Genomic DNA, 24,455 nt, shown 5'->3' on the forward strand with positions numbered 1-24,455 from the left:
ACATATTTCTAGGCGTAAATCAGCGTACACGCCCCTAGCAGCCAGCGTAAATATGCAGTTAAGATACGACGGCGTAAGAGACCTACGCCGGTCGGATCTAATACAAATCTATGCGTAACTGATTCTAAGAATCAGGCGCATAGATACGACGGCTCGGACTCAGAATTACGACAGCGTATCTGGAGATACGCCGGCGTAACTCGTACGTGAATCCGGGCCTTAGCCTCCCTGGATATTATTAGAGCCTGCATCAAGGGGCCATGATGAGCAAATGCAACATGTCTTAGACATCAAACCAATATATTTCCAAGATCATCAGAGTTCACTGCAGGTGACTGGACCTGCTTTAGCATTCCTATATACTTGCAATGGGGGGGGGGGGGGGGTTAAGCAGTTCTGAAGTGAGCATTTTTTTTTTTGTGAGCTGGCGCCATCTGGTGGTGAGCCGATGGTATTACAAGTTATTACCACCAGATGTGTAAGCTGGCGCCATCTGGTGGTGGCCGTTGGTATTACAAGTTATTACCACCAGATGTGTAAGCTGGCGCCATCTGGTGGTGGCCGTTGGTATTACAAGTTAAGCATTACAAGTTAAACAGCAATTCTAATGTAATTTTTCACTATTTTCACTGCTATCTTCTTCCCTCTAATTAGAACCCCCAAACATTATATATATTTTTTATCCTAACACCCTAGAGAATAAAATGGCGATCGTTGCAATACTTTCTGTCATGCCGTATTTGCGCAGCGGTCTTACAAGCGCATTTTTTGGGGAAAAAATTACACTTTTTTTAATTAAAAAATAAGACAACAGTAAAGTTATCCCCATTTTTTTTAATATTATGAAAGATAATGTTACGCCAAGTAAATTCATACCCAACATGTCACGCTTCAAAAATGCGTCCGCTCGTGGAATGCCGACAAACTTTTACCCTTTAAAATCTTCATAGGCGACGTTTAAAAAAATCTACAGGTTGCATGTTTTGAGTTACAGAGGAGGTCTAGTGCTAGAATTATTGCTCTCGCTCTACCAATCATGGTGATACCTCACATGTGTGGTTTGAACACCGTTTACATATGCAGGCGCTGCTCATGTATGTGTTCGCTTCTGCGCGCAAGCTCGTCGGGACGGGCGCGTTTTCTGGCTCCTAACTTTTTTAGCTGGCTCCTAGATTCCAAGCAAATTTATCAACCCCTGACATAGGCCCTTATTTTGATCTGAGACACATTGGTGCTGGAAGAGTGCAGGCATGCGCCCCCCTTCCTCCATTATAGATATCCTATACACTTGGGTGATCTGAGCTATCCTATTATAAGCTGTTATTGTAAGCCACCAAAATTGATGAATTTATACTTTAGGGTTAATAAAACAATTATATTTTATAATTGATGAATATTGTACTTATTTAAAGGACAGAATATTAATTAGGAACATCTGCTATGGTTTCTATTTGTTTTGCTTATACATGCAGCATTGAGCTGGCTAGGCTCCAGGATTTTTGTGTCCCGAGCATCATCTATTGCATTTCTCTTTTTCCACTGTGGAAATGATCTGTTTAAGGAATGGTTTATAGAGTGGGACTGTAATTGGATCTGTGATAAAACAACCTTCTTTGGTATGTCTGGATCTGCTGTTCTATGTGTTCCTGGTACAAACTGTCAGGGTTCTTCTGAGTCACAGACACCAACTGCATGAGCTCCGACCTAGAAAACAAAGACATGAAACCGTCAACCTGCAGATGGAATATTCTCCGTTTTCACAGCTATAGTCCTTCCCTTACTTCTCCAGAGACTTGAGGATGTAGTTATAGTTGTTGTGCAGGAAGATGGCTCCCAGGGCCAGATCCTCGTACATCTTGGATTTAGACAGTAGTTTGAGCTGAAGGTTTCCTAGGACTTTACCTGAGAGCAAAAATGCCAAGGGTACAACACAAAGTTAGCAGTCACTAATATCATGTATGAACACTGTATGCGTCGATCATAATAGGAACGCCAATTTCAAATCTGATGCAAAAAAAAAAAAAAAAAACAACGTTTTTCTCGACGCGATTCCTCTCAAGCCTGCCTTGCATACACACGATCGTGATAAAAAATGCTCGGGCAAAGTGCGGTGACGTACAACACGTACGACAGCACTATAAAGGGCGCCACCCTTTGGGCTGATTATGCAAATTTCCCTCCTTATAACTTGCTTCTGAGCATGCGCGTTTTTTCCCCGTCAAAGCCTACAGACGAGCTTTTTTTACGGCGTGGAAAACGACGAGAAAAAATAGAGCAGGTTCTAAATTTTTAATGCCCATTTTTCTCGTCGAGAAAAATGCTGTGGAGCCTACACACGATCGTTTTTAATGACCAATTTAAAAAATGGCATTTTTCTCGTCATGAAAAATGGTCGTGTGTACGCGGCATGAAGGTCACAGGACAGCCTTCTTAGCTTACTGCATAATAGCAGAAAATGTACAAGCATGAACCTTTGCTTTGCCTATGCAGGACAAACCAGCAGCTTATACTTACCTTCCTTAAAACAGAACTAATCATTTTTTACACCTATCATTTGATGGCTTGACAGTTCGGCTAAGAGCACATACAACTGGGACAGTTATCATTCACGGCATGCCTTGAATGTAACGGTTTTGGTAAACTGATGGGTTTAGTTCTGTTTTTAATTGAAAATAATTAAAGCTAAATAAATAAAACTGTGAACAGCTAGGTTTATTATTGCAGAAGAGACATGCAAGATCTCTTCTGCAATAAAGTACACTTACCTGACTGTTTGCAATCCTCTGAACTGTGCATGCGCGGAAGTGACGTTATCCTGCGCTGGCTAATTGCAACAGTCAGAGACCAGCCCCTGGAAGAACCCAGGGAGAAGATGCCGGCACCAGCGAAGGACCTCACAGGCGCTGGACCATTGGAACTTAGGTAAGTAAACAATTACGTGCCTTTAGCACCAAGTTTTCAAGGTGTTCCTTGAACTAAGGAAAAGACCTTTGAAAGATATGGGTTACTAGAATCATAAATTACATAGGGCTATAATCCCTGCATGTGACAGCACTGATTGGTACTTGCATTTGCCATTTTGCTCATGGCGCCTGACTGTCAAATTAGTTAGTTATGAGCTCCTTCATGCCTGGGATGTTTTCCTAAGCCTCTAACACTAAACAGAGCTGCAGGGGGTGCAAAGAAAGCGTTAGTATATGCTACTGAGTAGGGGTGGGGTTAAAGCTTACATACTGTACATTACTCTGAAGAATTGCATTAAGAGCCATGGGGAAAATGCCAAAATGCATGTACTGTCACTTGGCATACAATTGATGACATTCAGATTCACCAAGTAATGTGACTTAGGGTTTATATACATAGGACCGGATTCTCGTAGAGCCGCGCATCTTTCTGCCAGCGTAGCGCATCTCATATGCGCTACGCCGACGTAACAGAGAGGCAAGAACAGTATTCAGAAAGCACTCGCTCCCTACGTTGCGCCAACGTAACGTAAATTATTCGGTGTAAGCCCGCCTAATTCAAAGTAGGTGGACGGTGGGCGTGATCCATTCAAATGAACCATGACCCCATGCAAATGATGGTCCGAACGACCGGCGCATGCGCCGTACCGTGGACGCATCCCAGTGCGCATGCTCAGAATCACGTCTTAAATACTCCATAAGATACGTCGAATCACTGCCTACGACGTGACGACATGAGGTCTTCAGATGAAGAGTATATAGCAAATATCTCCTAAACCCTGCAGGTTTGGGAGATATTTCCAGTACCTACAGGTAAGCCTTATTATAGGCTTACCTGTAGGGAAAAGTGGTATCTAAGAGTTTACAACCACTTTAAATTGCTTTGATACGTATATACTTCTTTGTATCTGAACAGTTTTGTCTTTCTGACACAAGTCAATGCGGATACAACAGCATGCAGCTGTTGAGCAACAGAAAGAAACACTGAAGCGGTAAGATGCAAGACAAAGTAAATCAGAATTTCAAGAAAACTTACTACTTTTGACTGGTTTCTTAGAATAATGGCCATGTACAGTTCTCATTTTGTCAAAATGTGCACAAAATCCACATAAGAGCCAGCACTCAACGATGAGCCCCAGGGATGAGTTCAGATGTGTTTGGACATGAACCCACATGAGCTATCCCGCCAGGAAGCAGTCACTGTAGACAGCCAATCATAAGTGGCTGAGGCATTCCCCGCTCCACAGCCATATGTATACACGCCCCTTGTATAAATGCGGCTGTGGGGGCAGGGAATGCCTTGGCTTCTTATGATTGGCTATCAGCAGTAACAGCTTCTTGGTGGGATAGCTCATGCGGGTTCGAACTCGGATCCCAACATGCCTGAGCTCATCCCTAATGAGGACCAACAAGAAACCCACAGAGCATGTCTGATGAGCAGGGCAAGCTGAATACTCACAGATATAAGTACTGAGGAGACGTCGGCTAAATTCTGTGCTGTAGCTGCTGGCAGTGGAACTGCTCTCTGAAAATCATACAGCAGACAGATTATATAATGGCAATATTAGATTTTCTCATAATTGTGTGTGCAATATATATCTTCAGTATACCAACAACTCTAAAAGGAAGAAATTACAGTGCTGTTCTGTTTCTGAAGTCCAATCACAGAAAAGTTCACCATATACCGCATTCATTCTTTATTTTAATTAAAGAGGAGTTCCAACGACATATAGCACTGCTTATAAAAAATCCTTCCATTAGCAGCATAGTCTTCCAATGCGGCACTCATTTGTCCAATTTTCAGCGCTATAGTTTATATTATAAACGTACCTTATATTTCCTCTTCTTGTGCGTTCCCATCTTGCTTGTGGGCAGGCGAAGCCCACAAGGATATTCTTCCGAATATGGTGCTGCTGAATATCCAGCATGCACCACCTGTTCTCGCGCATGCGCAGTATGGACACATCGCACCACTGGAAACGCGATGCTAGCCCTCTGCGCTGCCCACTGACTCCTGGGAAATTATGACAAGCATCTCCCAGGAGCACTAGCGAGCACAGGCACCGAGGCAAATGACGTCAGTTGCTGCGGAAAGGAAGTGGCAGAATATAAGGGACCCCATAGAAACAGTGCCGAAGGGGCGAGTAAAAGATTTACAAAAAGTTGATTTCTGTAAAGTTGTATTTATGGGTGGAACTCTACTTTAAAAATGGAAGTAAAAAGTTAACAGATTCATATGTTTCTACTTATACATGGCATAGATACAAATGTATAGAAATACTATACATAATATCCTGCCAATATTTGTCTTGATAGCCAACCTATGCAACAAGAATGGAATACCAATAATTATGTACACCAAATTGATGGGTGAGAATAACAGTCCCCTTAGACACACATGGACCTTTGTGCAGGTCTGATGTATAGCATCCCCTCAATAAAGATGTACAGCATATGAGAGGGTCAGAAAACTGGGCTCATTGTGGAAAGCAACATTTCAAAATCTAAGAATGGAGGAGGGGGGTTCGGAAAAGGTGGGCATAGTCAACAATTGGCAAATACTTGTGACAGGTGCAGCCATTCCTGTGTGCTCCTGTGTTGGGTTGAAATCTGAAGCCCTCAATCCATCTATTCCCCCTGGATACCCCTACAGCACTGGAAGATCACTGCTGTGGGGGTAAGGGGCAGAAGACTTCAGATGTTAACTGAACATAGCAGCCACCAGCACAAAGGGCACACTTCATTCATTGTAAGAAATGCCCCGATGCCTTTTTTTTTTTTAATTACTTAAAGCGGGGTTCTGACTCCCCCCCCCCCCCCCCCCAAAAAAAAAAAAAGATTAAAAGCCAGCAGCTACACATTAGGCTTTTGATAAAAGGACACTTACCTATCCTGGAGTCCAGCGAAGTTGGCACCACAGCTGATGTCTCTATCAGCTATCGGGTGCTGCAGCCGCCATTGCAGGTAAGCAAAGCCGGCAGTGAAGGCTTACAGCTCCACGCCGGGAACCCCTAGTGCGCATTCACGAGGTCCGCTCCTCTCTCCTACTGGCCCGTCGACGGGAGCCCCAGCCGTGATGCCACCACCAGAAAGTGGGAAAGGATACCTGTCCCCCACTCCCCCCGAAAGGTGCCAATCGTGGCACCGGAAGGGGGGTGGAATCAGATGAGCGGAAGTGCCACTTTAGGGTACCCCCCCCCCCCTTTCCCTTATTCTTTAAAAAGGATCAATGGTAATCGCATAAGGAGGGTGAAAAGTTTTGCGTTTTTATATATTGATGTAATTGCCTACAGACTACATATCTTGCACTTGTTGGTCTTATCAAAAGTATTAAATAATGGGAGATAAAAAATATGCAAGGCATGCCTAACAAGCCTATAAAAGCCTCATTTATCTTTTTGGTATAGGGCCTATTCACACTCTTGTGCGGTGACCTGCAGCTTTCCGCACTAGATAAATGTAGGTCACCGTGAGGGTACATAGAAAAACAATGTTCCCTAGTCACACCACAATACTGGTATGAATTTTACCGCACATAATGGCATTGCACGTCACTGCACAGCAGCACTAAGCTGCTTTTTTTATTAAGCTTTGCCTGGCTATTATGCTGATCCAAATGCTTACATTTCTTGGTCACTGACTCGAAACAACTATGTAGATCCAGAGTTTTAACTTTCTTCGGGTTACACTAGCTGCATGCTTGTTCTGGCATGTTCTTGTACTGAGGCTACAGCAGACAATGGAACATTTAGAATGAGGACAGCAATGGCACTAGCCACACAACAAAATAACGTAGGTATAGAGGTTGCATAAAGCGCGGGCCTTTTTTTCCCTCAGCGAATAGGTGCAGTAACTCAACCATGCCCCAAACTTCCCCAAGATGGGGGGCAGGGTAGTGTGCCACAGCAAATAGTGGGTGTGCCCAAATTACACTAAGAGTAGGAGGGCCTTAAAGTGGGCATTAAATACCAGGAATGTATTTTGTACAGAGTGCAGGGTTTAATAAAGCACTAGGTACAGAGTTCAAGAGTGCACTGCAGAGTGCAAGGTTTTAGGATTGCACGACGCACAAAGAGTGTCAAGCTTAGGGGTGTACTATTTACAGAGTGCAGGATTCAGGAGTGCGCTAGGTACAGAGTACAAGTTTCAGGCATGCAATACAGAGTTCAGGAGTGCACTACACACAAAGTACAGAGTTCAGGAGTGCACTACACACAGAGTACAGAGTTGAGGAGTGCACTATGTACAGAGTTCAGGGGTGCACTACGTACAGAGTGCAAGGTCTACAAGTGCGCTATGTGCAGAGTTCAGGTGTGCTACATACAAAGTACAGGGTTTAGGGCAGGGTCCAGGTGTTTGGTACATACAGCGTGCAGGGTTCAGGAGCCTGCTATTTACAAAGTACAGGTTTCAGGAGTGAAGCAGTGTACAGAAAGTAGTGTGCTACATACAGAGTGCAGGGTTTCAGGAGTGCGCTACATACAGAGTGCAGGGTTTCGGGAGTGCGCTACATACAGAGTGCAGGGTTCAGGAGTGCGCTACATACAGAGTGCAGGGTTCAGGAGTGCGTTACATACAGAGTGCAGGGTTCAGCAGTGCGCCACATACAGAGTGCAGGGCTCAGGAGTGCGCCATGCACAGAGTGCAGGGCTCAGGAGTGCACTATGCACAGAGTGCAGGGTTCAGGAGTGCGCTATGCACAGAGTGCAGGGTTCAGGAGTGCACTATGCACAGAGTGCAGGGTTCAGGAGTGCGCTATGCACAGAGTGCAGGGTTCAGGACTGCATAGCTCATTGGCCACATTAAACCAAAAAGGAAATCCAAATCACCACCCTTGACAGGATTGATCCTTCATTCCCCCTCTCAGTATAAATCCTCTTGCTCTGTCAGAACACCTCCCAAATTCCCCTAGTTTTACAAATACCACCATAAATCCTATAATCTCCCCCCAAATCTCCCCTCACAACACAGACCTCAGATAAAGCACAACTCAATGCGGGGTGGGAGATGTTGTTCCTTCCAGCCTTCCCTTTGTGGTCTCTCATAAGACACATCAGAGCTGAGGAGGAGCTTAAAGGGAAGTGGGGAGAGATGCTGCATTGGCTCCTGCTGCTGCCAATCACAGCCAATGAGGAGGGAGTGGGGAGCGAGCCATGTTTGGTGTGTCTTATGGACACATAGGGCTGGTTCAGGAGTGAGCACCCACCAGAGGTCCCATAGCGAGCAGCTTGCTATGAGGGACACTCAGCAGGGGGTGGGAGCCAAGAGCACCAGCGAGGGACCCAAGAAGGAGGAGGATCTGGACTGTTCTGTGCAAAACCGTTGCACAGAGCAGGCAAGTATAACATGTTTGTTATGTTAACCACTTGTGGACCACCTAAAGCCGATATACGTCGGCAGAATGGCATGGCTGGGCACATACAGGTACGTTGCCCTTTAAGTGCCCAGCCGTGAGTCGCGCTCGTGACATGGTCTGAAGCTCCGTGACCATGGAACCCGATCGCCACCGGTGTCCCGCGATCAGGTCACAGGAGTTGAAGAACGGGGAGAGGTGAGTGTAAACAAACCTTCTCTGTGGCTTGTCACTGATCGTCTGTTCCCTGTTATAGGGAACGACGATCAGTGACGTCACACGTCCAGCCACGCCCTTCTACAGTAAGAATCACTCCCTTAGCTCCCCCTAGTGGCTAATCCCTTCACTGACATTGTCATTTTCACAGTGATCAGTGCATTTTTATAGCACTTTTCGCTGTGAAAATTACAATGGTCCCAAAAATGTGTCAAAAGTGTCTGATGTGTCCGCCATAATGTCGCAGTCACGAAAAAATAAATAAAAAATATTGCAGATCGCCACCATTACTAGTAAAACATTTTTTTATAAAAATGCCATAAAACTATCCCCTATTTTGTAAGCGCTATAATTTTTGCGCAAACCAATCAATATACGCTTAATGCGATTTTCTTTTACCAAAAATTTGTAGAAGAATACGCATCGGCCTAAACTGAGGAAAACAATTTTTTTTATATATATTTTTGGGGGATATTTATTATAGCAAAAAGTATAAAATATTGCATTTTTTTTTTCAAAATTGTCGCTCTATTTTTGTTTATAGCGCAAAAAAATAAAAACCGCAGAGGTGATAAAATACCACCAAAAGAAAGCTCTATTCGCGGGGAAAAAAAAAAAAGGATGCCAATTTTGTTTGGGAGCCACGTCGCACGTCGCAATTGTCAGTTAAAGCGAAGCAGTGCCGAATCGGAAAAAGGGGCAAGGTCCTTAACCTGCATAATGATCCGGGGCTTAAGTGGTTAAGTAAATATAGATGGAGAGACCATAGGAGGATGCAAACCCAGGGCAGAGTAAAGAAGCCTTTGTTTAACCACTTAGTAACCGCCCTATAGCCGAAATACGGCTACAAGGCGGTTCCCCAACTCTGGGAGGGCGTCAATTTACGTCCTCCCGGAGAATCAGACCCGCGCGCCCGCACACGCGATCACCGGCGCTCGCCGGGTCCACGGGACCCGCAGCAACAAGGATCGCTGGAAAGAGCCAATGGTAGCGGCTCCTTGCCACATGATCGCGCCGTCCAATGACGGCACGATTACAAATGTAAACAAACACGGGCGGATGGGTCACCTGCAGGTCATCTCTCTCCTCTCCTCACACCATTGCAGCGTGAGAGAAGAGGAGAGAGATTAGTGACAAAATGTAAGTGCCCAGTAGTGCCCCATCTGTTTGCCATCTGTGCCCTACCAGCGCCATCTGTGCCCCACCACTGCCACATCAGTGCCACCTGTGCCCATCAGTACCAATCAGTGCCGCCTGTGCCACACCAGTGACGCCTGTACCACACCAGTGACGCCTGTACCACACCAGTGCTGCACCAGTGTCATCTAAACCACACCAGTGCTGCACCAGTGTCATCTGAGCCACACCAGTGCCGCCTGTGCCCATCAGTGCCACCTTTGCCAATCAGTGCCACCTGTGCCCATCAGTGCAAGAAAAAAAAGGGATTTTTGTACTCACCGTAAAATCCATTTCTCTGAGTTCATAGACGGACACAGCCTCCATTGACCTTAGGGTTATGCTTCTTCCTACCAGGAGATTTAGGCAGAATTCTACAGCATGTAAGGTGTTAAAAACTTTCCTTCATGCCGCTCCTCCCAGGGGGCGTGGCTCCCCCAGGCATAACCCACACCCTGCTCCAGCAGCTTCAGTTCGTAACAAGCAGTACAAACCAAGGAGGGGTGGGTGCTGTGTCCGTCTATGAACTCAGAGAAATGGATTTTACGGTGAGTACAAAAATCCCTTTTTCTCTTTCGTTCATAGACGGACACAGCCTCCATTGACCTTAGGGACGTCCCCAAGCAATGTCAAAAAACGAGGGGTGGGAAAAAAACACACAGCAAACAGGTTACACCCCAAACAAAACCGGAGTTACTCAACGGAGGAACTCCAACCTTAAACTGCCGCCTGTAACACCCTGCGGCCGAATGAGGCATCAGAAGATGCACTCACATCCACCTTATAAAATTTTGAAAAAGTGTGGACCGACGACCAGGTCGCAGCCTTACACACCTGTAACACAGAGGCTTGGTGTCGGAAAGCCCAGGAGGCTCCAATCGCCCAGGTCGAATGCGCCGTGACCCGAAAGGGAGGCGCCCGCCCCTTCAGGGCGTAGGCCTGAAGCACAACCTGTCGGATCCACCTGGAAATGGTGGCCGACGAGACTGCCAGGCCCTTACTGGGACCGGACACAGACACGAACAGCGACTCCGACTTCCGGAACGGAGCTGTCGCCGACAAGTAAACTCGAAGGGCCTGAACCACATCCAAAGAATGTAAAACGGCTTCCTTCGGGTTCTTCGGCTGAGGACATAATGATGGAACAACAATGTCCTCGTTAATGTGAAAGGCCGAAACAACCTTCGGAAGAAAAGAAGGTCGCGGGCGCAGCACTGCCTTATCCTGATGGATGACCAAGTAGGGGGCCTTGCAAGACAGGGCCGCCAGTTCAGACACTCGTCTGATAGAGGTAATAGCTACCAGAAAGACCACCTTCTGCGACAAAGTCAGCAAGGGGATCTCCCGAATGTCCTCAAAGGGGGCACGCTGAAGCGCCGAGAGGACCAAGTTCAAGTCCCAAGAAGGTAGCGGAGAGCGCACCGGGGGGGCCACATGCCGGACCCCCTGCACAAACGTGCGAACCAAAGAGTGCGCTGCCACGGGACGCTGAAAATAAACAGCCAGAGCAGAAATCTGACTCTTGATCGTGCTCAAGGCAAGAGCCTGGTCCACTCCCCGCTGTAGGAACAGCAGGATCCGGGACACCACGTAAGTACGGGGGTGCCACTTCATTTCCTCACACATAGAGATGTATGCTTTCCATGTACGATGGTAAATTTTTCGAGAAGTGGACTTCCGTGCACGCATCGTGGTAGAGATTACCGGGCCCGACAGGCCCCGGTCCTTCAGTACCTGGTTCTCAACAGCCACGCCGTTAAAGCCAGTGACCGTAAAGCAGGATGGAAGATCGGGCCCTGAGACAGGAGATCTTCCCTCAGAGGCAGGCGCCAGGGGGCGTCTGCCACCAGACGTACCAGGTCCGCGTACCAAGAGCGACGCGGCCAATCTGGGGCGATCAGGATCGTTGGAATCCCTTCGGCTTCCACCCTGCGCAGCAGGCGGGGTAGGAGCCTTAGAGGAGGGAAGGCGTAAATCAGGCGATATTGACCCCAGGGAGCCACCAACGCGTCTGCCCACGGGTCCCTTGACCTGGCCACAAACCGTGGCACCTTCCGATTGAGACGGGACGCCAGAAGGTCTACGTCTGGAGTGCCCCATTTTTGGCACAGGATCTGAAACACCTCCGGGTGGAGAGACCACTCCCCTTGATCCAGAGTCGTGCGACTTAGGAAGTCGGCTTGCCAATTCAGAACTCCCGGAATGTATACCGCCGACAGAGCCGGAACGGACCTTTCGGCCCACCGTAGTATGTGAGCGACCTCCGTCGCCGCGGCCGAGCTTCTTGTGCCGCCCTGATGATTGACGTACGCCACGGCCGTGGCGTTGTCGGACTGGATCCTGACAGGACGGCCCTGCAGCTCCAGGGACCACCTGACAAGGCACAGCTTAATCGCTCGGAGCTCCAGGATATTGATCGGCAGGCGGGACTCCTCCTGAGTCCAGCGCCCCTGGGCTGACTGGGTGCCCCAGACGCCCCCCCAGCCGAAGAGGCTGGCATCCGTCATGACCACTGTCCAGCGGTATGCGTCCATGATGTCCAAGGACGCCATGAAGTCCCCCTGGTGGAGGGCCGCTATGATAGAACGGACCGACTCCATCCTGAATCGCTGCACCTTGACAAAGGAGTTGAGGGCCTTTAGGTCCAGGACAGGGCGAACCCATCCCTTCTTGGGGACCACGAACAGATTGGAGTAGAACCCCCGAAACCGTTCCAGCGAGGGAACCGGCACAACCACCCCCCTGTCCAGAAGATCCTGGACAGCCCCGGACAGGGCTAGCCGACGATCCGGAGGAAGCTGGAGGTTGGATGGAAAAAATCTGTTTGGGGGACAAGAGAGGAACTCTATCTTGTACCCCGAGGCGACCACCTCGCAAACCCAACGGTCGGTCAGAAGAGAATTCCACCGATCCGCGAAGTTGTGAAGCCGTCCCCCCACCCGAGACCCGGGCGGGGGCAGACCTTCATGCGGAAGCAGGCTTGTCCGCAGGCTTGTTTGGTTTGTTGAACCAGGGGCGCTTACGCCCGGCAGCAGGGGCTTTTGCACCTTGCGGACCTTTTCCAGCCGCGCTGGGCGCACGAAAAAAACGCTTAGGGGTAGTAAAAGTAGGACCTTGCTTGCGGCGAGGTTCCTTACCCTTCCCCGACTGAGGGAGCAAGGTGCTCTTACCTACAGTGGCATCCTTAATGATGTCATCCAGGGATGCCCCAAAAAGCCGTCCGCCCTTAAAGGGCAAATCTACCAAGGCCTTTTTTGAGGACTGGTCAGCCGACCAGCACTTCAGCCATATAAGGCGGCGCAGAACCACTGCGTAGACAGAAGCCCTGGAAAGCAAAGGAATCGAATCCATAGCCGCCTCACAGAGAAACTTCTGACCCTGAATCAACTGTTCAGCCAGGTCCCTAGAGGACTCGGAAGCACCTTGGACCTCCAGCTCCTGCAGCAGGAGCTTCGCCCTTTCAGTTAGCGTCTGAGCAACCAGGGCTCCGGCCAGAGCCGGCCTTACCGCCGAACCCACCACCGAGAACAGGGAGCGGGCCACGGCCTCCACTCTCCTATCAGCGGGGTCCTTGAAAGCAGGAGCCCCCTCCACAGGCAACATAGTAGCCTTACTCAGTCTGGACACAGGAGGGTCCACCGACGGAGGAGTGACCCACTTTTTTTAAAAAGTCCTCCTCCAGGGGGTAACGGGTAGCAAAGCTTTTAGGAACAGTAAAAGCCTTTTGCGGTGTATCCCATTCCTTATATAACATATTGTCCAAATAAGGAACACAGGGGAATACCTTAGCGGTACGCGGTGGTTTGCGGAATCCAAAAGGAACTGACACCGCTGGTGTCTCCGCCACATCCTCTAAATGAAGAGTCTCACGTACCGCAGTAATAAGAGCTCCAACAAATTCCTTGTCAGCAGACTCCGCAGCAGAGTCATCCTCGCTGTCCATGTGGGTTAAGCCCGCATCCTCTGACATGACAGAACCAGAAGCAGCAACAGCGTTATCAGATTCTGCGTCAGAGACATCCCCAGAAACAGCCTCCGGGGGGGGGGCGCTTTTTACCCCCCAACCGAGCACTGGCAGCTTCAAACCTGGTGAGAAAAGACTCCAGGACAGCCGACACCAACTCAACAGATGTGGCAGGGGAAGGGGCGCTAAGGGTTAATTCCGGCATTGTGAGGAATGAGGGGCCTGATTCAGGCTCCATATTGCAGCTGCCGTGTCACCCCCACTGCCAATGGCAGGAAAAAAGTCCCCCACAGGTCACCTCCCGGCCGCTAGAGCACAGTATGGGGCCCCCTAAGACTCACCACCCCCCTGGTACAGCGCTGTCTGTAAAGGACAAGTGTGTGCTGAGGAGAAGCTGCAGCGCTGCGTCTGTTCCCTCAGAGGATTCGCGGTCTTTTTTCCCCGCCGAAACGGCCACTAGAGGCCGAACTTGTGCTGAAAACGGCGCCGGCCACAAGAAAATGGCCGCCGAATAACACAAGCGCGGCTCCGGCAAAATGGCCGCCATTGCGCAGTTTTAAAAAGACACTGTACCCAAAAAAGACGGTACACTAAAACAGCACACAGCACACACAAAAATGCCCAGAATGACCACCACAGTCCCCTGCAGCGACACAGAACAGCCCCAGCCATACCCGAGTGAAAAAAATGAGCCCCAGGGAAAAAAAAAACCTGCACAGCCGTCACCCAAAGGGGAAAGGAGGGAAGGAATAAGGGAGAGAGGAAAGCAGGGAAAAACCCTCAGTCGACCTCCCAAGGGAAAACATTCCAGCCAGACCACTTACCTGAGTAAGGGGCCACTACTTACCTGTCCTGCGACTACCCGGCTGGAGGTATCCCAGACAGAACCAACGTCCGCGAACGGCATGGTTGTCAGCCAGACACACTGTGACAAGGCCATAGAGACCGGTCATATGTGTGCCCTAGAACCGAAGTTCCCCGGCCGCCCCTGGAGCAACGGGGCCTGTCGTGGACGTCCCAAAGCGGAGCTGAGGGCCGGCACACGCTCGAAGGCCGAACCTGGGGGGACTACAAGGGTCGAGGACCCAGCCTGTCACCCAGTCGGCTGTTGATAGAAGAATCGCAGGATTCAAAAATAAAAATAAAATAAAAAAGCGAGGAAAAAACTTGCAAGATGCAAAAAAATTTGAAAGAAAAAACTCCAGAGTCCAGGACTCCAGAGAGAGCCTGACTCTCCTGACGGTTAGGCAGAAACAAACTGAAGCTGCTGGAGCAGGGTGTGGGTTATGCCTGGGGGAGCCACGCCCCCTGGGAGGAGCGGCATGAAGGAAAGTTTTTAACACCTTAAGTGCTGTAGAATTCTGCCTAAATCTCCTGGTAGGAAGAAGCATAACCCTAAGGTCAATGAAGGCTGTGTCCGTCTATGAACGAAAGAGAAAAAAATTTTTTACAAAATTTTCGTTCTTTTTTTAATAATAGCGAAAAAAAAAACCCGCAGAGGTGATCAAATACCACCAAAAGAAAGCTCTATTTGTGGGGAAAAAATGACAAAAATGTCATTTGGCTACAGTGTTGTATGACCGAATTATTGTCATTCAAAATGTGAGAGCACCGAAAGCTGAAAATTGGTCTGGTTATTAAGGGGGTTTAAGTGCCCAGTGGTCAAGTGGTTAATAAGTGTAGGTGGTAAATAAAATGGGCATTGCACACAACCTTATTAAACAAGAGCCTCAATGGCATAATGAAGAAAACTATAAAAATAAGATACAAGTACTTCTCCAAAAAAAATAAAAAAAATAACCTGATACATATAGAATGTGTTTATTTTATACACATTGTAATAAGCGTCAGGAGGTTGTCTGGCATTCATTATCCCCATCTATAAAACACGGCAAGTAGAACAAGAAAATCATTTATAGAGCATATGTCTTATGTAGTGTAAGAGCGTCACCAATAATTGTCAAAGCTGTTCCTATGACAACTACACTGACGTATTTTATTAACGGCTGTCAATGTTCTATTCTTGGTAGTATAGAAGACACACCTCAAATGTTGTTTCTAACCTCCGGTGAAATAAATGTTAAAAAATAAACAAATGGTAGAAAGCTGGCAAATTGCAGATTTCTCTATAATCTCCTAAACCCAGATAAATGCTGCAATAACAAAGTTATAAATAGAAGTGTTATACTATGGAAGGTGCAGCACTGCCCTCTAGTGCTTGTGTTGTGCCTTTACAGCAGCAGGTCAAGCCTTAGTCAGAAAGGGAAAAATAGAAAAATTGCTATACAGAAGCCTTTATCGTTTTTCATCATATTGCATGATTTACAGTGCCTTGGAAAAAGTATTCATACCAGGGGTCAAGTCCTGGGGAAAAAAGTGTGGGAACTCCCACCCAAGATCCACTCCCCCACCCAAAAAATAAAAAAATATGCCGATATGCATAATCACTAAACCGCATGTTTTTTTCCCCGATCCACTGTACCTTAGTAATCCTTTATGTTACTGGCCGCTTCCTGTATATGGATTCATCGGGTAGTGTGCGGGTATTCCGTCACTTCTTCAATGCCGCAATGTCTCCTGGGAGCTTTTGTCATTGTTCCCAGGAGACATTGCGGAGGTCTGCTGCGAGTTATCGCAGGATTTAGAAAGAACTTGCTTCGAGCTGGGCATCGCCGCTTAGTGAAGGATTGGCTCGGGCGGCTCAGCTGCTCTAGTCCTGCAAAGGGAACTGAGTTCCTGCTGTGAAAAAAAGTGCAGGAACTCAGTTCCCACCCGTTCCCGCAGGACTTGAGCCCCGATTCATACCCCTTGCAATTTTCCACATTTTGTCACGTTACAACCAAAAACGTAAATGTATTTTATTGGGATTTTATGTGATAGACCAACACAAAGTGGCACATAATTGTGAAGTGGAAGGAAAATGATAAATGATTTTAAATTTTTTTCGAATAAAAATCTAAAAAGTGTGGTGTGCATTTGTATTCAGCCCCTTTTACTGTGATACCCCTAACTAAAATCTAGATGAACCAATTGCCTTCAGAAGTCACCTAATTAGTAAATAGAGCACCTGTGTGTAAAGTAATTTCAGTATAAATACAGCTGTTCTGTGAAGCCCTCAGAGGTTTGTTAGAGAACCTTAGTGAACAAACGGCATCATGAAAGCCAAGGAACACACCAGACAGGTCAGGGATAAAGTTGTGGAGAAGTTTAAAGCAGGGTTGGGTTATAAAAAAATATCCCAAACTTTGAACATCTCCCGGAGCACTGTTCAATCAATCATCCGGAAATGAAGTGTATGGCACAACTGCAAACCTAAATGTAAAAAAGGAAAAAAAGGGGGAGCACCGACCTTGCGTATTACCGATGACAAGGTTTAATTATAAAAATGTACAAAGATCAAGGCTACTCACAAAACAGGTTAAAATACAAGCGTATACACCACTCCGTCCTGAAGGCCTTCCACTGGAACCAGACAGCCGGAGAGTCCAGACGACATATAATACGGCTTAGGCCTCGTACAGACGAGCAAACATGTACGATGAATACGGTCTGCCGGACCGTTTTCAGCGTACATGTCTGCCCGGAGATTTCTGTATGATGGCTGTACCCACCATCATACAGAAATCCGCGCGTACTCGATACGCGGCGACGAGGCCGTGCCGTCGCCACGACGTGCGCGGCCCTGGCAGTTCAATGCTTCCATGCATGCGTCGAAGTCATTCGACGCATGCGAGGGATGGCGGCCGCTCGGACATGTACGGTAGGTCGGTACAGACGACCGAACATGTCCGACGGACAGGATTCCAGCGGGCATGTTTCTAAACATGTTTAGAAATATTTGCCCGCTGGAAAAAGGCCCGGCGGGCAAATGTACAGTGGAATCCTGTCCGCTCGGCTGTACAGACGACCGAACATGTCTGCTGAAACTGGTCCGCGGACCAGTTTCAGCAGACATGTTCGGTCGTCTGTATGGGGCATTACGCGTTACGAGGGCAAGCCCTCTTCTTCAGAGCCAAAGTGGTAGTATCCTGACCTCTCTCTGACCCCCTTCATAAAAGTGTGTGTGAGTGTTGTAGTCGCATGTCTAGGACTACGCCCCCCCCCCTACAGGCCACTACCCCCACACAGGGGCATACAATTAACCCTTCAGTTTACACTACACCATTATTAGACCACTATTCCATCTACACAGTTATCCACAGTATGTATACAGAGGAGATTACAATAGCTACCTACAGTGTGTGGGTGGGAGTTGTCTGCGTTCGGGATCCCATGCTGCCATCTGCCACTGAGCCTTCTTTCACCATGTCATCACCGTAGAGTTGCCATCCCATCTCTCGTGGGACGCATGCCGACCGCATACCCGGAAGTGGCGAAGAATATGCGTTCCACCAGTCACTTCCGGTGTCGGCAGACATCACTACCGCCCCATCGATGTGCTATGTGTATGTCAGTAGATGCCCCAGAAGCGGCGTTAGATGCGTTTCACCCACTGCTTCCGGTATCAACAATCATGTCTACCGCCCTAACAGGGTGCCTGGAATACGTTGGATCTACAGCGCCGCCCATACATGGGCCGGCCATAGAAGTACATATGGACCAAACACCTTTGTGGCCCTTAGTCTATGCGCGGTGCAATCAGCTAATGTCCCCACAGACCAGGGATTGGGAAGAGGATAAATGATAATAATAATAATGATAATAATAATAATAATAATAATAATAACAATGGTTATACACCAAGTGCCAATTGGCCTATATGGCAGCACTTACTGTTGTCTGTGGGGTCTTATTACTGTCTGCACATAATGCAGCAGGCAGAAGGTGCTCTGATCAGATGAGACCAAAATTGAACTTTTTGGCCTAAAACCACACTGCTATGTGTGGCGTAAAACTAACACTGCACATCACCCTAAACACACATCCCCACCGTGAAACATGGTGGCGGCGGCATCATGTTGTGGGAATGCTTTTCTTCACCAGGGACGGGGGAAGCTGGTCAAAAGTTGATGGGAAGATGGATGGAGCCAAATACAGGGCAATCTTAGAAGAAAACCTGTTAAAATCTGCAAAAGACTTGACTGGGGCGGAGGTTCACCTTCCAGCAGGACAACGACCCTAAACATACAGCCAGAGCTACAATGGAATCGTTTAGATCAAAGCATATTCATGTGTGGCCCAGTCAAAGTCCAGACCTAAATCCATTTAAGAATCTGTGATAAAAGACTTGAAAATTACTGTTTATAGATGCTCTCCATCCAATCTGACAGAGCTCGAGCTATTTTGCAAAGAAGAATGGGCAAAAATTTCACTCTCTCGATGTGCAAAGCTGGTAGCGACATCCCCAAAAAGACGTGCAGCTATAATTGCAGTGAAAGGTGGTTCTACAAAGTATTGACTTAGACCACTTTCACACCATAGCGTCGGCGGTAAAACGCTGCTATTTTACCGCTGACACTATGGGCGGATTTGTGAAAGGGTTAAAACCGCCCACAATGCACTGCTTCAGCATTGCGGGCGGTATAGCCGCGCTGTCCCATTGATTTCAATGGGCAGGAGCGGTAAACACCCTGCTCCTTCACTGCTCCAAAGATGCGGCTAGCAAGACTTTTTTTTTTAACGTCCTGCTAGCGCTCCACTCCAGTGTGAAAGCCCCCGGGTCTTTCACACTGGAGACAATAGAGCAGCACTTTTAGGGCGGATTGCAGGCGCTATTTTTAACGTTATAGCGTCTGCAATACGAAATGGGTTTTAGGGGGGCTGAATACAAATGCACGCCACACTTTTCAGATATTTAAAAAAAAATTGAAAACTATTTATCATTTTCCTTCTACTTCACAATTATGTGCCACTTTGTGTTGGTCCATCACATAAAATGCCAATAAAATACATTTACGTTTTTGATTGTAACATGACAAAATGTTGAAAATTTAAAAGGGGTGTGAATACTTTTTCAAGGCACTGTACCTCCTCCCCAAGTTACACAACCGAATACTACATTTTTTTGTAATGCTTAATCCTTTTTTGCAGGACCCAGATTCATATTTTCAGCTTTATAACAAGAAAGATGTACCACCCAAGGCCTCCTGGGTTATGTTGATGTCACACATCCCAGGAAGCTTTGGGGCAATCTCTACTGTATTGTGCATGCGCTGGGTGATCACAACTGCACTGAGCATGCACCACAGCCTGCCATCAGGGAGCCGATGGATTTTTTCGTCAGAAATCCGATGAAGCCGACTTTCATCAGTCTTGCAAAACGCGGTGACGTAAAACACTACTACGAGCCGAGAAAAATTAAGTTCAATGCTTCAGAGAATGCGTCGACTTGATTCTGAGCATGCGTGTATTTTTCTCCGATGGAGTTCCACACAGACGATCGGAATTTCCTATCGTTTTTTTTATCCATAGGAAAAATGTAAAACATGTTCTATTTTTTTTTACACCGATGAAAAAAAGACCAATGGGGTCCACACACGATCGGGTTGTCTGATAAAAAAAGCCCATCAGACGTTTTTCATCGGACAAACCGATCGTGTGTACACGGCTTTAGTCTTCTATTGCATATACTACCCACACTTCTTTGGCATTGTTTGTAATATCGCCAACCTTGTCTGTTTCTAGAACCATGCACAGACCACTTTGCTTAAAGCGGAGGTTCACCCTCAAAATGAACTTTCCAGCATCCTTAAAGCGGAAGTAAATCCATCAATTTAACAGTTTGAAAAAGCAGTTACATTCCTGGCATGCCGGGAATGCTAACTGTCACATTGGTTGTGCTCTCAACCAAACTGTCAAACCATCCAATGGCTGGTGTCATAACTGATCACATGTGCAGCATCATGGCAGTTGAAGATTAAACAGAGGCCAAGACGCACCTTAGAAGCCGTCAATCAACTCCTCTTCGCTTAGAAACGCCCATTCCCCGCAGGATTCCCCGTTCGGAGCCGGAAAACAAGGGCTCATATAACGATAAGTACAAGTAAAAAAAAAAACAGCATACTGCAGATGTTAGCAGTATGCTACAGCTAATGTCAAAAAGTGGATTTTTGGGTGAACCTCCGCTTTAAATGATGGACGTTATAGTATTGGGAGACGAACCAGTCAATACACTTCACATCTTGGGTCTCCAAACCAACATACTCGGATGTGGTCAAGAAGAAGAGGGAATATTTAGTGCTGCACATTCCTAAAACAAAATGTCTTGAATTAAAACACAGTTTATTTTACCAATGACATTGAAAAGTGGAAAGCTGCATTCGGAAAATGTGTACATGATATAAAAGCAATTGTAACTGAAACAGAAGGTTGCATTTTTTCTTAGAAAATAAGTATATTGTGCTCATTTGAAGTCATACTTCATGGGTGCAGTTGTGAAAAATAAAGACACTGGTTTAAAAATGGAAATAATATTTTATGCTGATGAAAGTTACTTGACTTTGTGATGAGATTGAAGTATCATGCTGCAACTAAACACACATGGAAAACTATGATAAGGGGAACACCTAGAAGTATTACGCTGCTTACCTCTGGGATCAATAGGAATATTGTAAGTGTCCCCAAGAACTATTGGCAGTGTTAGAGAGCAAGAAAAGAAAGAGGAGCAGGAGGAAGACAAAGGGCCAAAACAACAAGAGGAGGAACAGAATATCAGTTTACTTCAGTTAAAGAAGAATATTAAAGATACAAAGCAAAAATTACAAAAGTAGATAAAGTCAGTAGGACTTCAAAGGGAAGTGAGTGGAGGAAAGCACAAGAAATGTAGTAGAACGTGATTACAAAAATAAAATAAAAACTTAAAAGAACAAAACAGAAATGAAGATAAGACCGGACAGACACTGATAATAAAGTTTGAGAACTTCCACAGTTTGGCAGATGCCTCCTCAAGAATAAAAGGTGTGAGGACCTCTGCCCACTCTCTCTCTAGTAATGCTGGGACACACTGCCCTCTCTCCAGTGACACACTAAACAGGCTGAAGTGCAATACAGGCAGCACAGAGATTACCCAGAAAAATGGGAAATAATGGCTCCTGATCACAAACACCTCTAACACCTGGATGAAACTGCTTGTACTGGCCCCTAGGGTAGTCCTAATAGACCGATCTTAATTCGAGAGTTTAAGGTGCACCTGTGCCCAGACTATAAACACTAAAGTATTTGCAGACTCCAAACAAGTACCGTATTTTCCGGCGTATAAGACAACCTTTTGGATGCAAAAAAATGCATGTTTCAGGCTGCGGGCATCCATGATTTAAAAGCCGCGCCTCCTCCTCAGACTGTTCCGTGATAGGCGGAATACTCATTTTCCCAGCAGGGCCTCTGTTCAGTGTTCCGCCTATCACGGATGCCTTCTCATCCTTGGACGAGAGGACGTCCATGATAGGCGGAACACTGAACAGAGACCCCGCTGGGAAAATTAGTGTTCTGCCTATCACGGAACAGTCTGAGGAGGAAGCGTGGCTTTTGAATAATGGATGCCCGCAGCCTGAAACATGGATGTCCGCAGCAAAAAAATAAGGTAGGGAGATCGTCTTGGCCGGAACAGTAGAGGCATGTGATGGACAGTGGAGTCATGGAATGGCACAGCGGGGGCATGGAATGGCACAGGGGGGGCATGGAATGGCACAGCGGGGGCATGGAATGGCACAGCGGGGGCATGGAATGGCACAGCGGGGGCATGGAATGGCACAGTGGGGGCATGGAATGGCACAGTGGGGGCATGTAATGGAATGGCACAGTGAGGAATGGAATGGCACAGTGAGGCATGGAATGGAATGGCACAGTGAGGAATGGAATGGCACAGTGAGGCATGGAATGGAATAGTGAGGCATGGAATGGAATGGCACAGTGAGGCATGGAATGGAATGGCACAGTGAGGCATGGAATGGAATGGCACAGTGAGGCATGGAATGGAATGACACAGTGAGGCATGGAATGGAATGGCACAGTGAGGAATGGAATGGCACAGTGAGGCATGGAATGGAATGGCACAGTGAGGAATGGAATGGCACAGTGAGGAATGGAATGGCACAGTGAGGAATGGAATGGCACAGTGAGGAATGGAATGGAATGGCACAGTGAGGCATGGAATGGAATGGCACATTGAGGCATGGAATGGAATGGCACAGTGAGGCATGGAATGGAATGGCACAGTGAGGCATGGAATGGAATGGCACAGTGAGGCATGGAATGGCACAGTGAGATTTGAAAAATGCCTGTTCCTGTCAGCGGTTGTTCTGGCTACCCCTCAGCTTCCAGACAGACTAGTAGGAAGGGGGTAGTCTTATACGGCGAGTATATCCCAAAACCAACATTTTTCCTGGAAAAATAGGGGGTCGTCTTATACGCCGGCAAATGCACTTGGACAAGCCCCTTTCACCTCTAACTATAGGCATTTGGAGGAATTTGTCTTCAACGTTTGCAACAGAGGCACTAAAATCTAAGCTTGTTCTCCATTACTTTTCTGTTCTACCTGTAGCAGATGGTCCCCTGAGCGCTGGCCACGCTCTCTGCATTTAAGATGCCTCTCCATCCGAGCCATCTATGCGTTTCATGCTTCCGGCTCTCACCTTCAGACGCTGCATTCTTCCATGGAAAGATAGCCAGGCAGCAAGCCACTCTCCTGCTTCCTGTCCCTCCTGCACGGTTCCTTCAGAACAGTCCATAACAGATGCTCAGAACGTGTCCCCCTGCCCAGAAGTTCAGAGAAGTTGCATTCTGAGATCTAGAGCCAGAAGCAGTGTACATTTAGCTCAGAAAGTGTTTGTGCAGGTGTATTCTGAGCTACCTATGTACACAGAAATGTTTAATAGGGTGCCATAAAATGTAATAATTAAAAAATCTGAGCATTTAGTACTACTTTAACGTCCATAGTCTGGGCACAGGTGCACTTGACCCATGCCATGTTCAGAAAGGTTGTCGAGTATAATGTTCAAGCACCAAGAGGTGCCAACATATAACTGCACAAGCTTCTAAACCCTGCCGTTACACCTGAATGCTAGGCTGTTTTGACTGATACACCCTGGTAGTGTCAAAGCTTGCCTTACTCCTTCCCTCTCCCACAAATTCCATTTGGCCTATCACTGTGACAGGATGCCTTACTGCCACAAAAGGAATATGCAATGCCTCTACTTTATACTTTTAAATACATCATTTAATTTTCCTGCATCTGGACAAAAAAAAAATACGTTATAAAGGGATACAAAAAAGCAATAAAAGAATAAAACGTAACAATAACAGACAATTTAAAGCAATTTACACACCCATGTCAGATGCTGGCACTATGGGTTCAAAGCTTAATGCAGATTTAAAATGTATATGTAAAGTGCATGTCTGTCATGCACATCTCCCCATGTTTTATTCCTTTAAAAATGTTGCAATTACAGAAAAATACCTGGGGAAGCCGACAGAAATCTAGTAAGCTGCCAAGTTCATGCAGCAGTCTAAAATGTTGCTTCTGCTGCAGAGAAATCCCAAGCAGTTTTGTCACCCTGACTGTTTTTCATCTTCTGGACTACAGAACTCCACCTATCCCCCACCTGTCCCTCTCCACATTGACATCTTACCCAGCAAAAAAGGGATTTTTTAATACAGCTTACCTGTAAAATCCTTTTCTTGGAGTACATCACGGGACACAGAGCAGCATATTCATTACTATGTGGGTTATATGGAGTACCTTCAGGTGTTGACACTGGCAATCTCAAACAGGAAATGCCCCTCCCTATATAACCCCCTCCCATAGGAGGAGTACCTCAGTTTTGTAGCAAGCAGTATGCCTCCCAAA

General features: G+C 47.0%; 1 protein-coding gene across 11 annotated transcripts in view; it reads right to left on the reverse strand.

Moving 5' to 3' along the window:
* Nucleotides 1–24,455, reverse strand: part of LOC120918448 (exocyst complex component 7-like) — a 93,974-nt gene that overhangs the window by 15,143 nt on the left and 54,376 nt on the right. For 6 of the 11 annotated variants that reach the window (XM_040330020.1, XM_040330018.1, XM_040330026.1 and 3 more), the window contains 4 exons: nucleotides 21,200–21,238; nucleotides 4,423–4,488; nucleotides 1,782–1,902; nucleotides 1,609–1,704 (listed from right to left, as the gene is read on the reverse strand). In XM_040330020.1, coding sequence (XP_040185954.1) covers nucleotides 1,609–1,704; nucleotides 1,782–1,902; nucleotides 4,423–4,488; nucleotides 21,200–21,238 — 322 coding nt within the window. The remainder of the gene's footprint in view (nucleotides 1–1,608; nucleotides 1,705–1,781; nucleotides 1,903–4,422; nucleotides 4,489–21,199; nucleotides 21,239–24,455) is intronic. The other 5 variants (XM_040330024.1, XM_040330022.1, XM_040330028.1 and 2 more) reach the window with 1 other exon arrangement.

Source organism: Rana temporaria, chromosome 12, assembly GCF_905171775.1.
Source record: "Rana temporaria chromosome 12, aRanTem1.1, whole genome shotgun sequence".
NCBI lineage: Eukaryota > Metazoa > Chordata > Amphibia > Anura > Ranidae > Rana > Rana temporaria.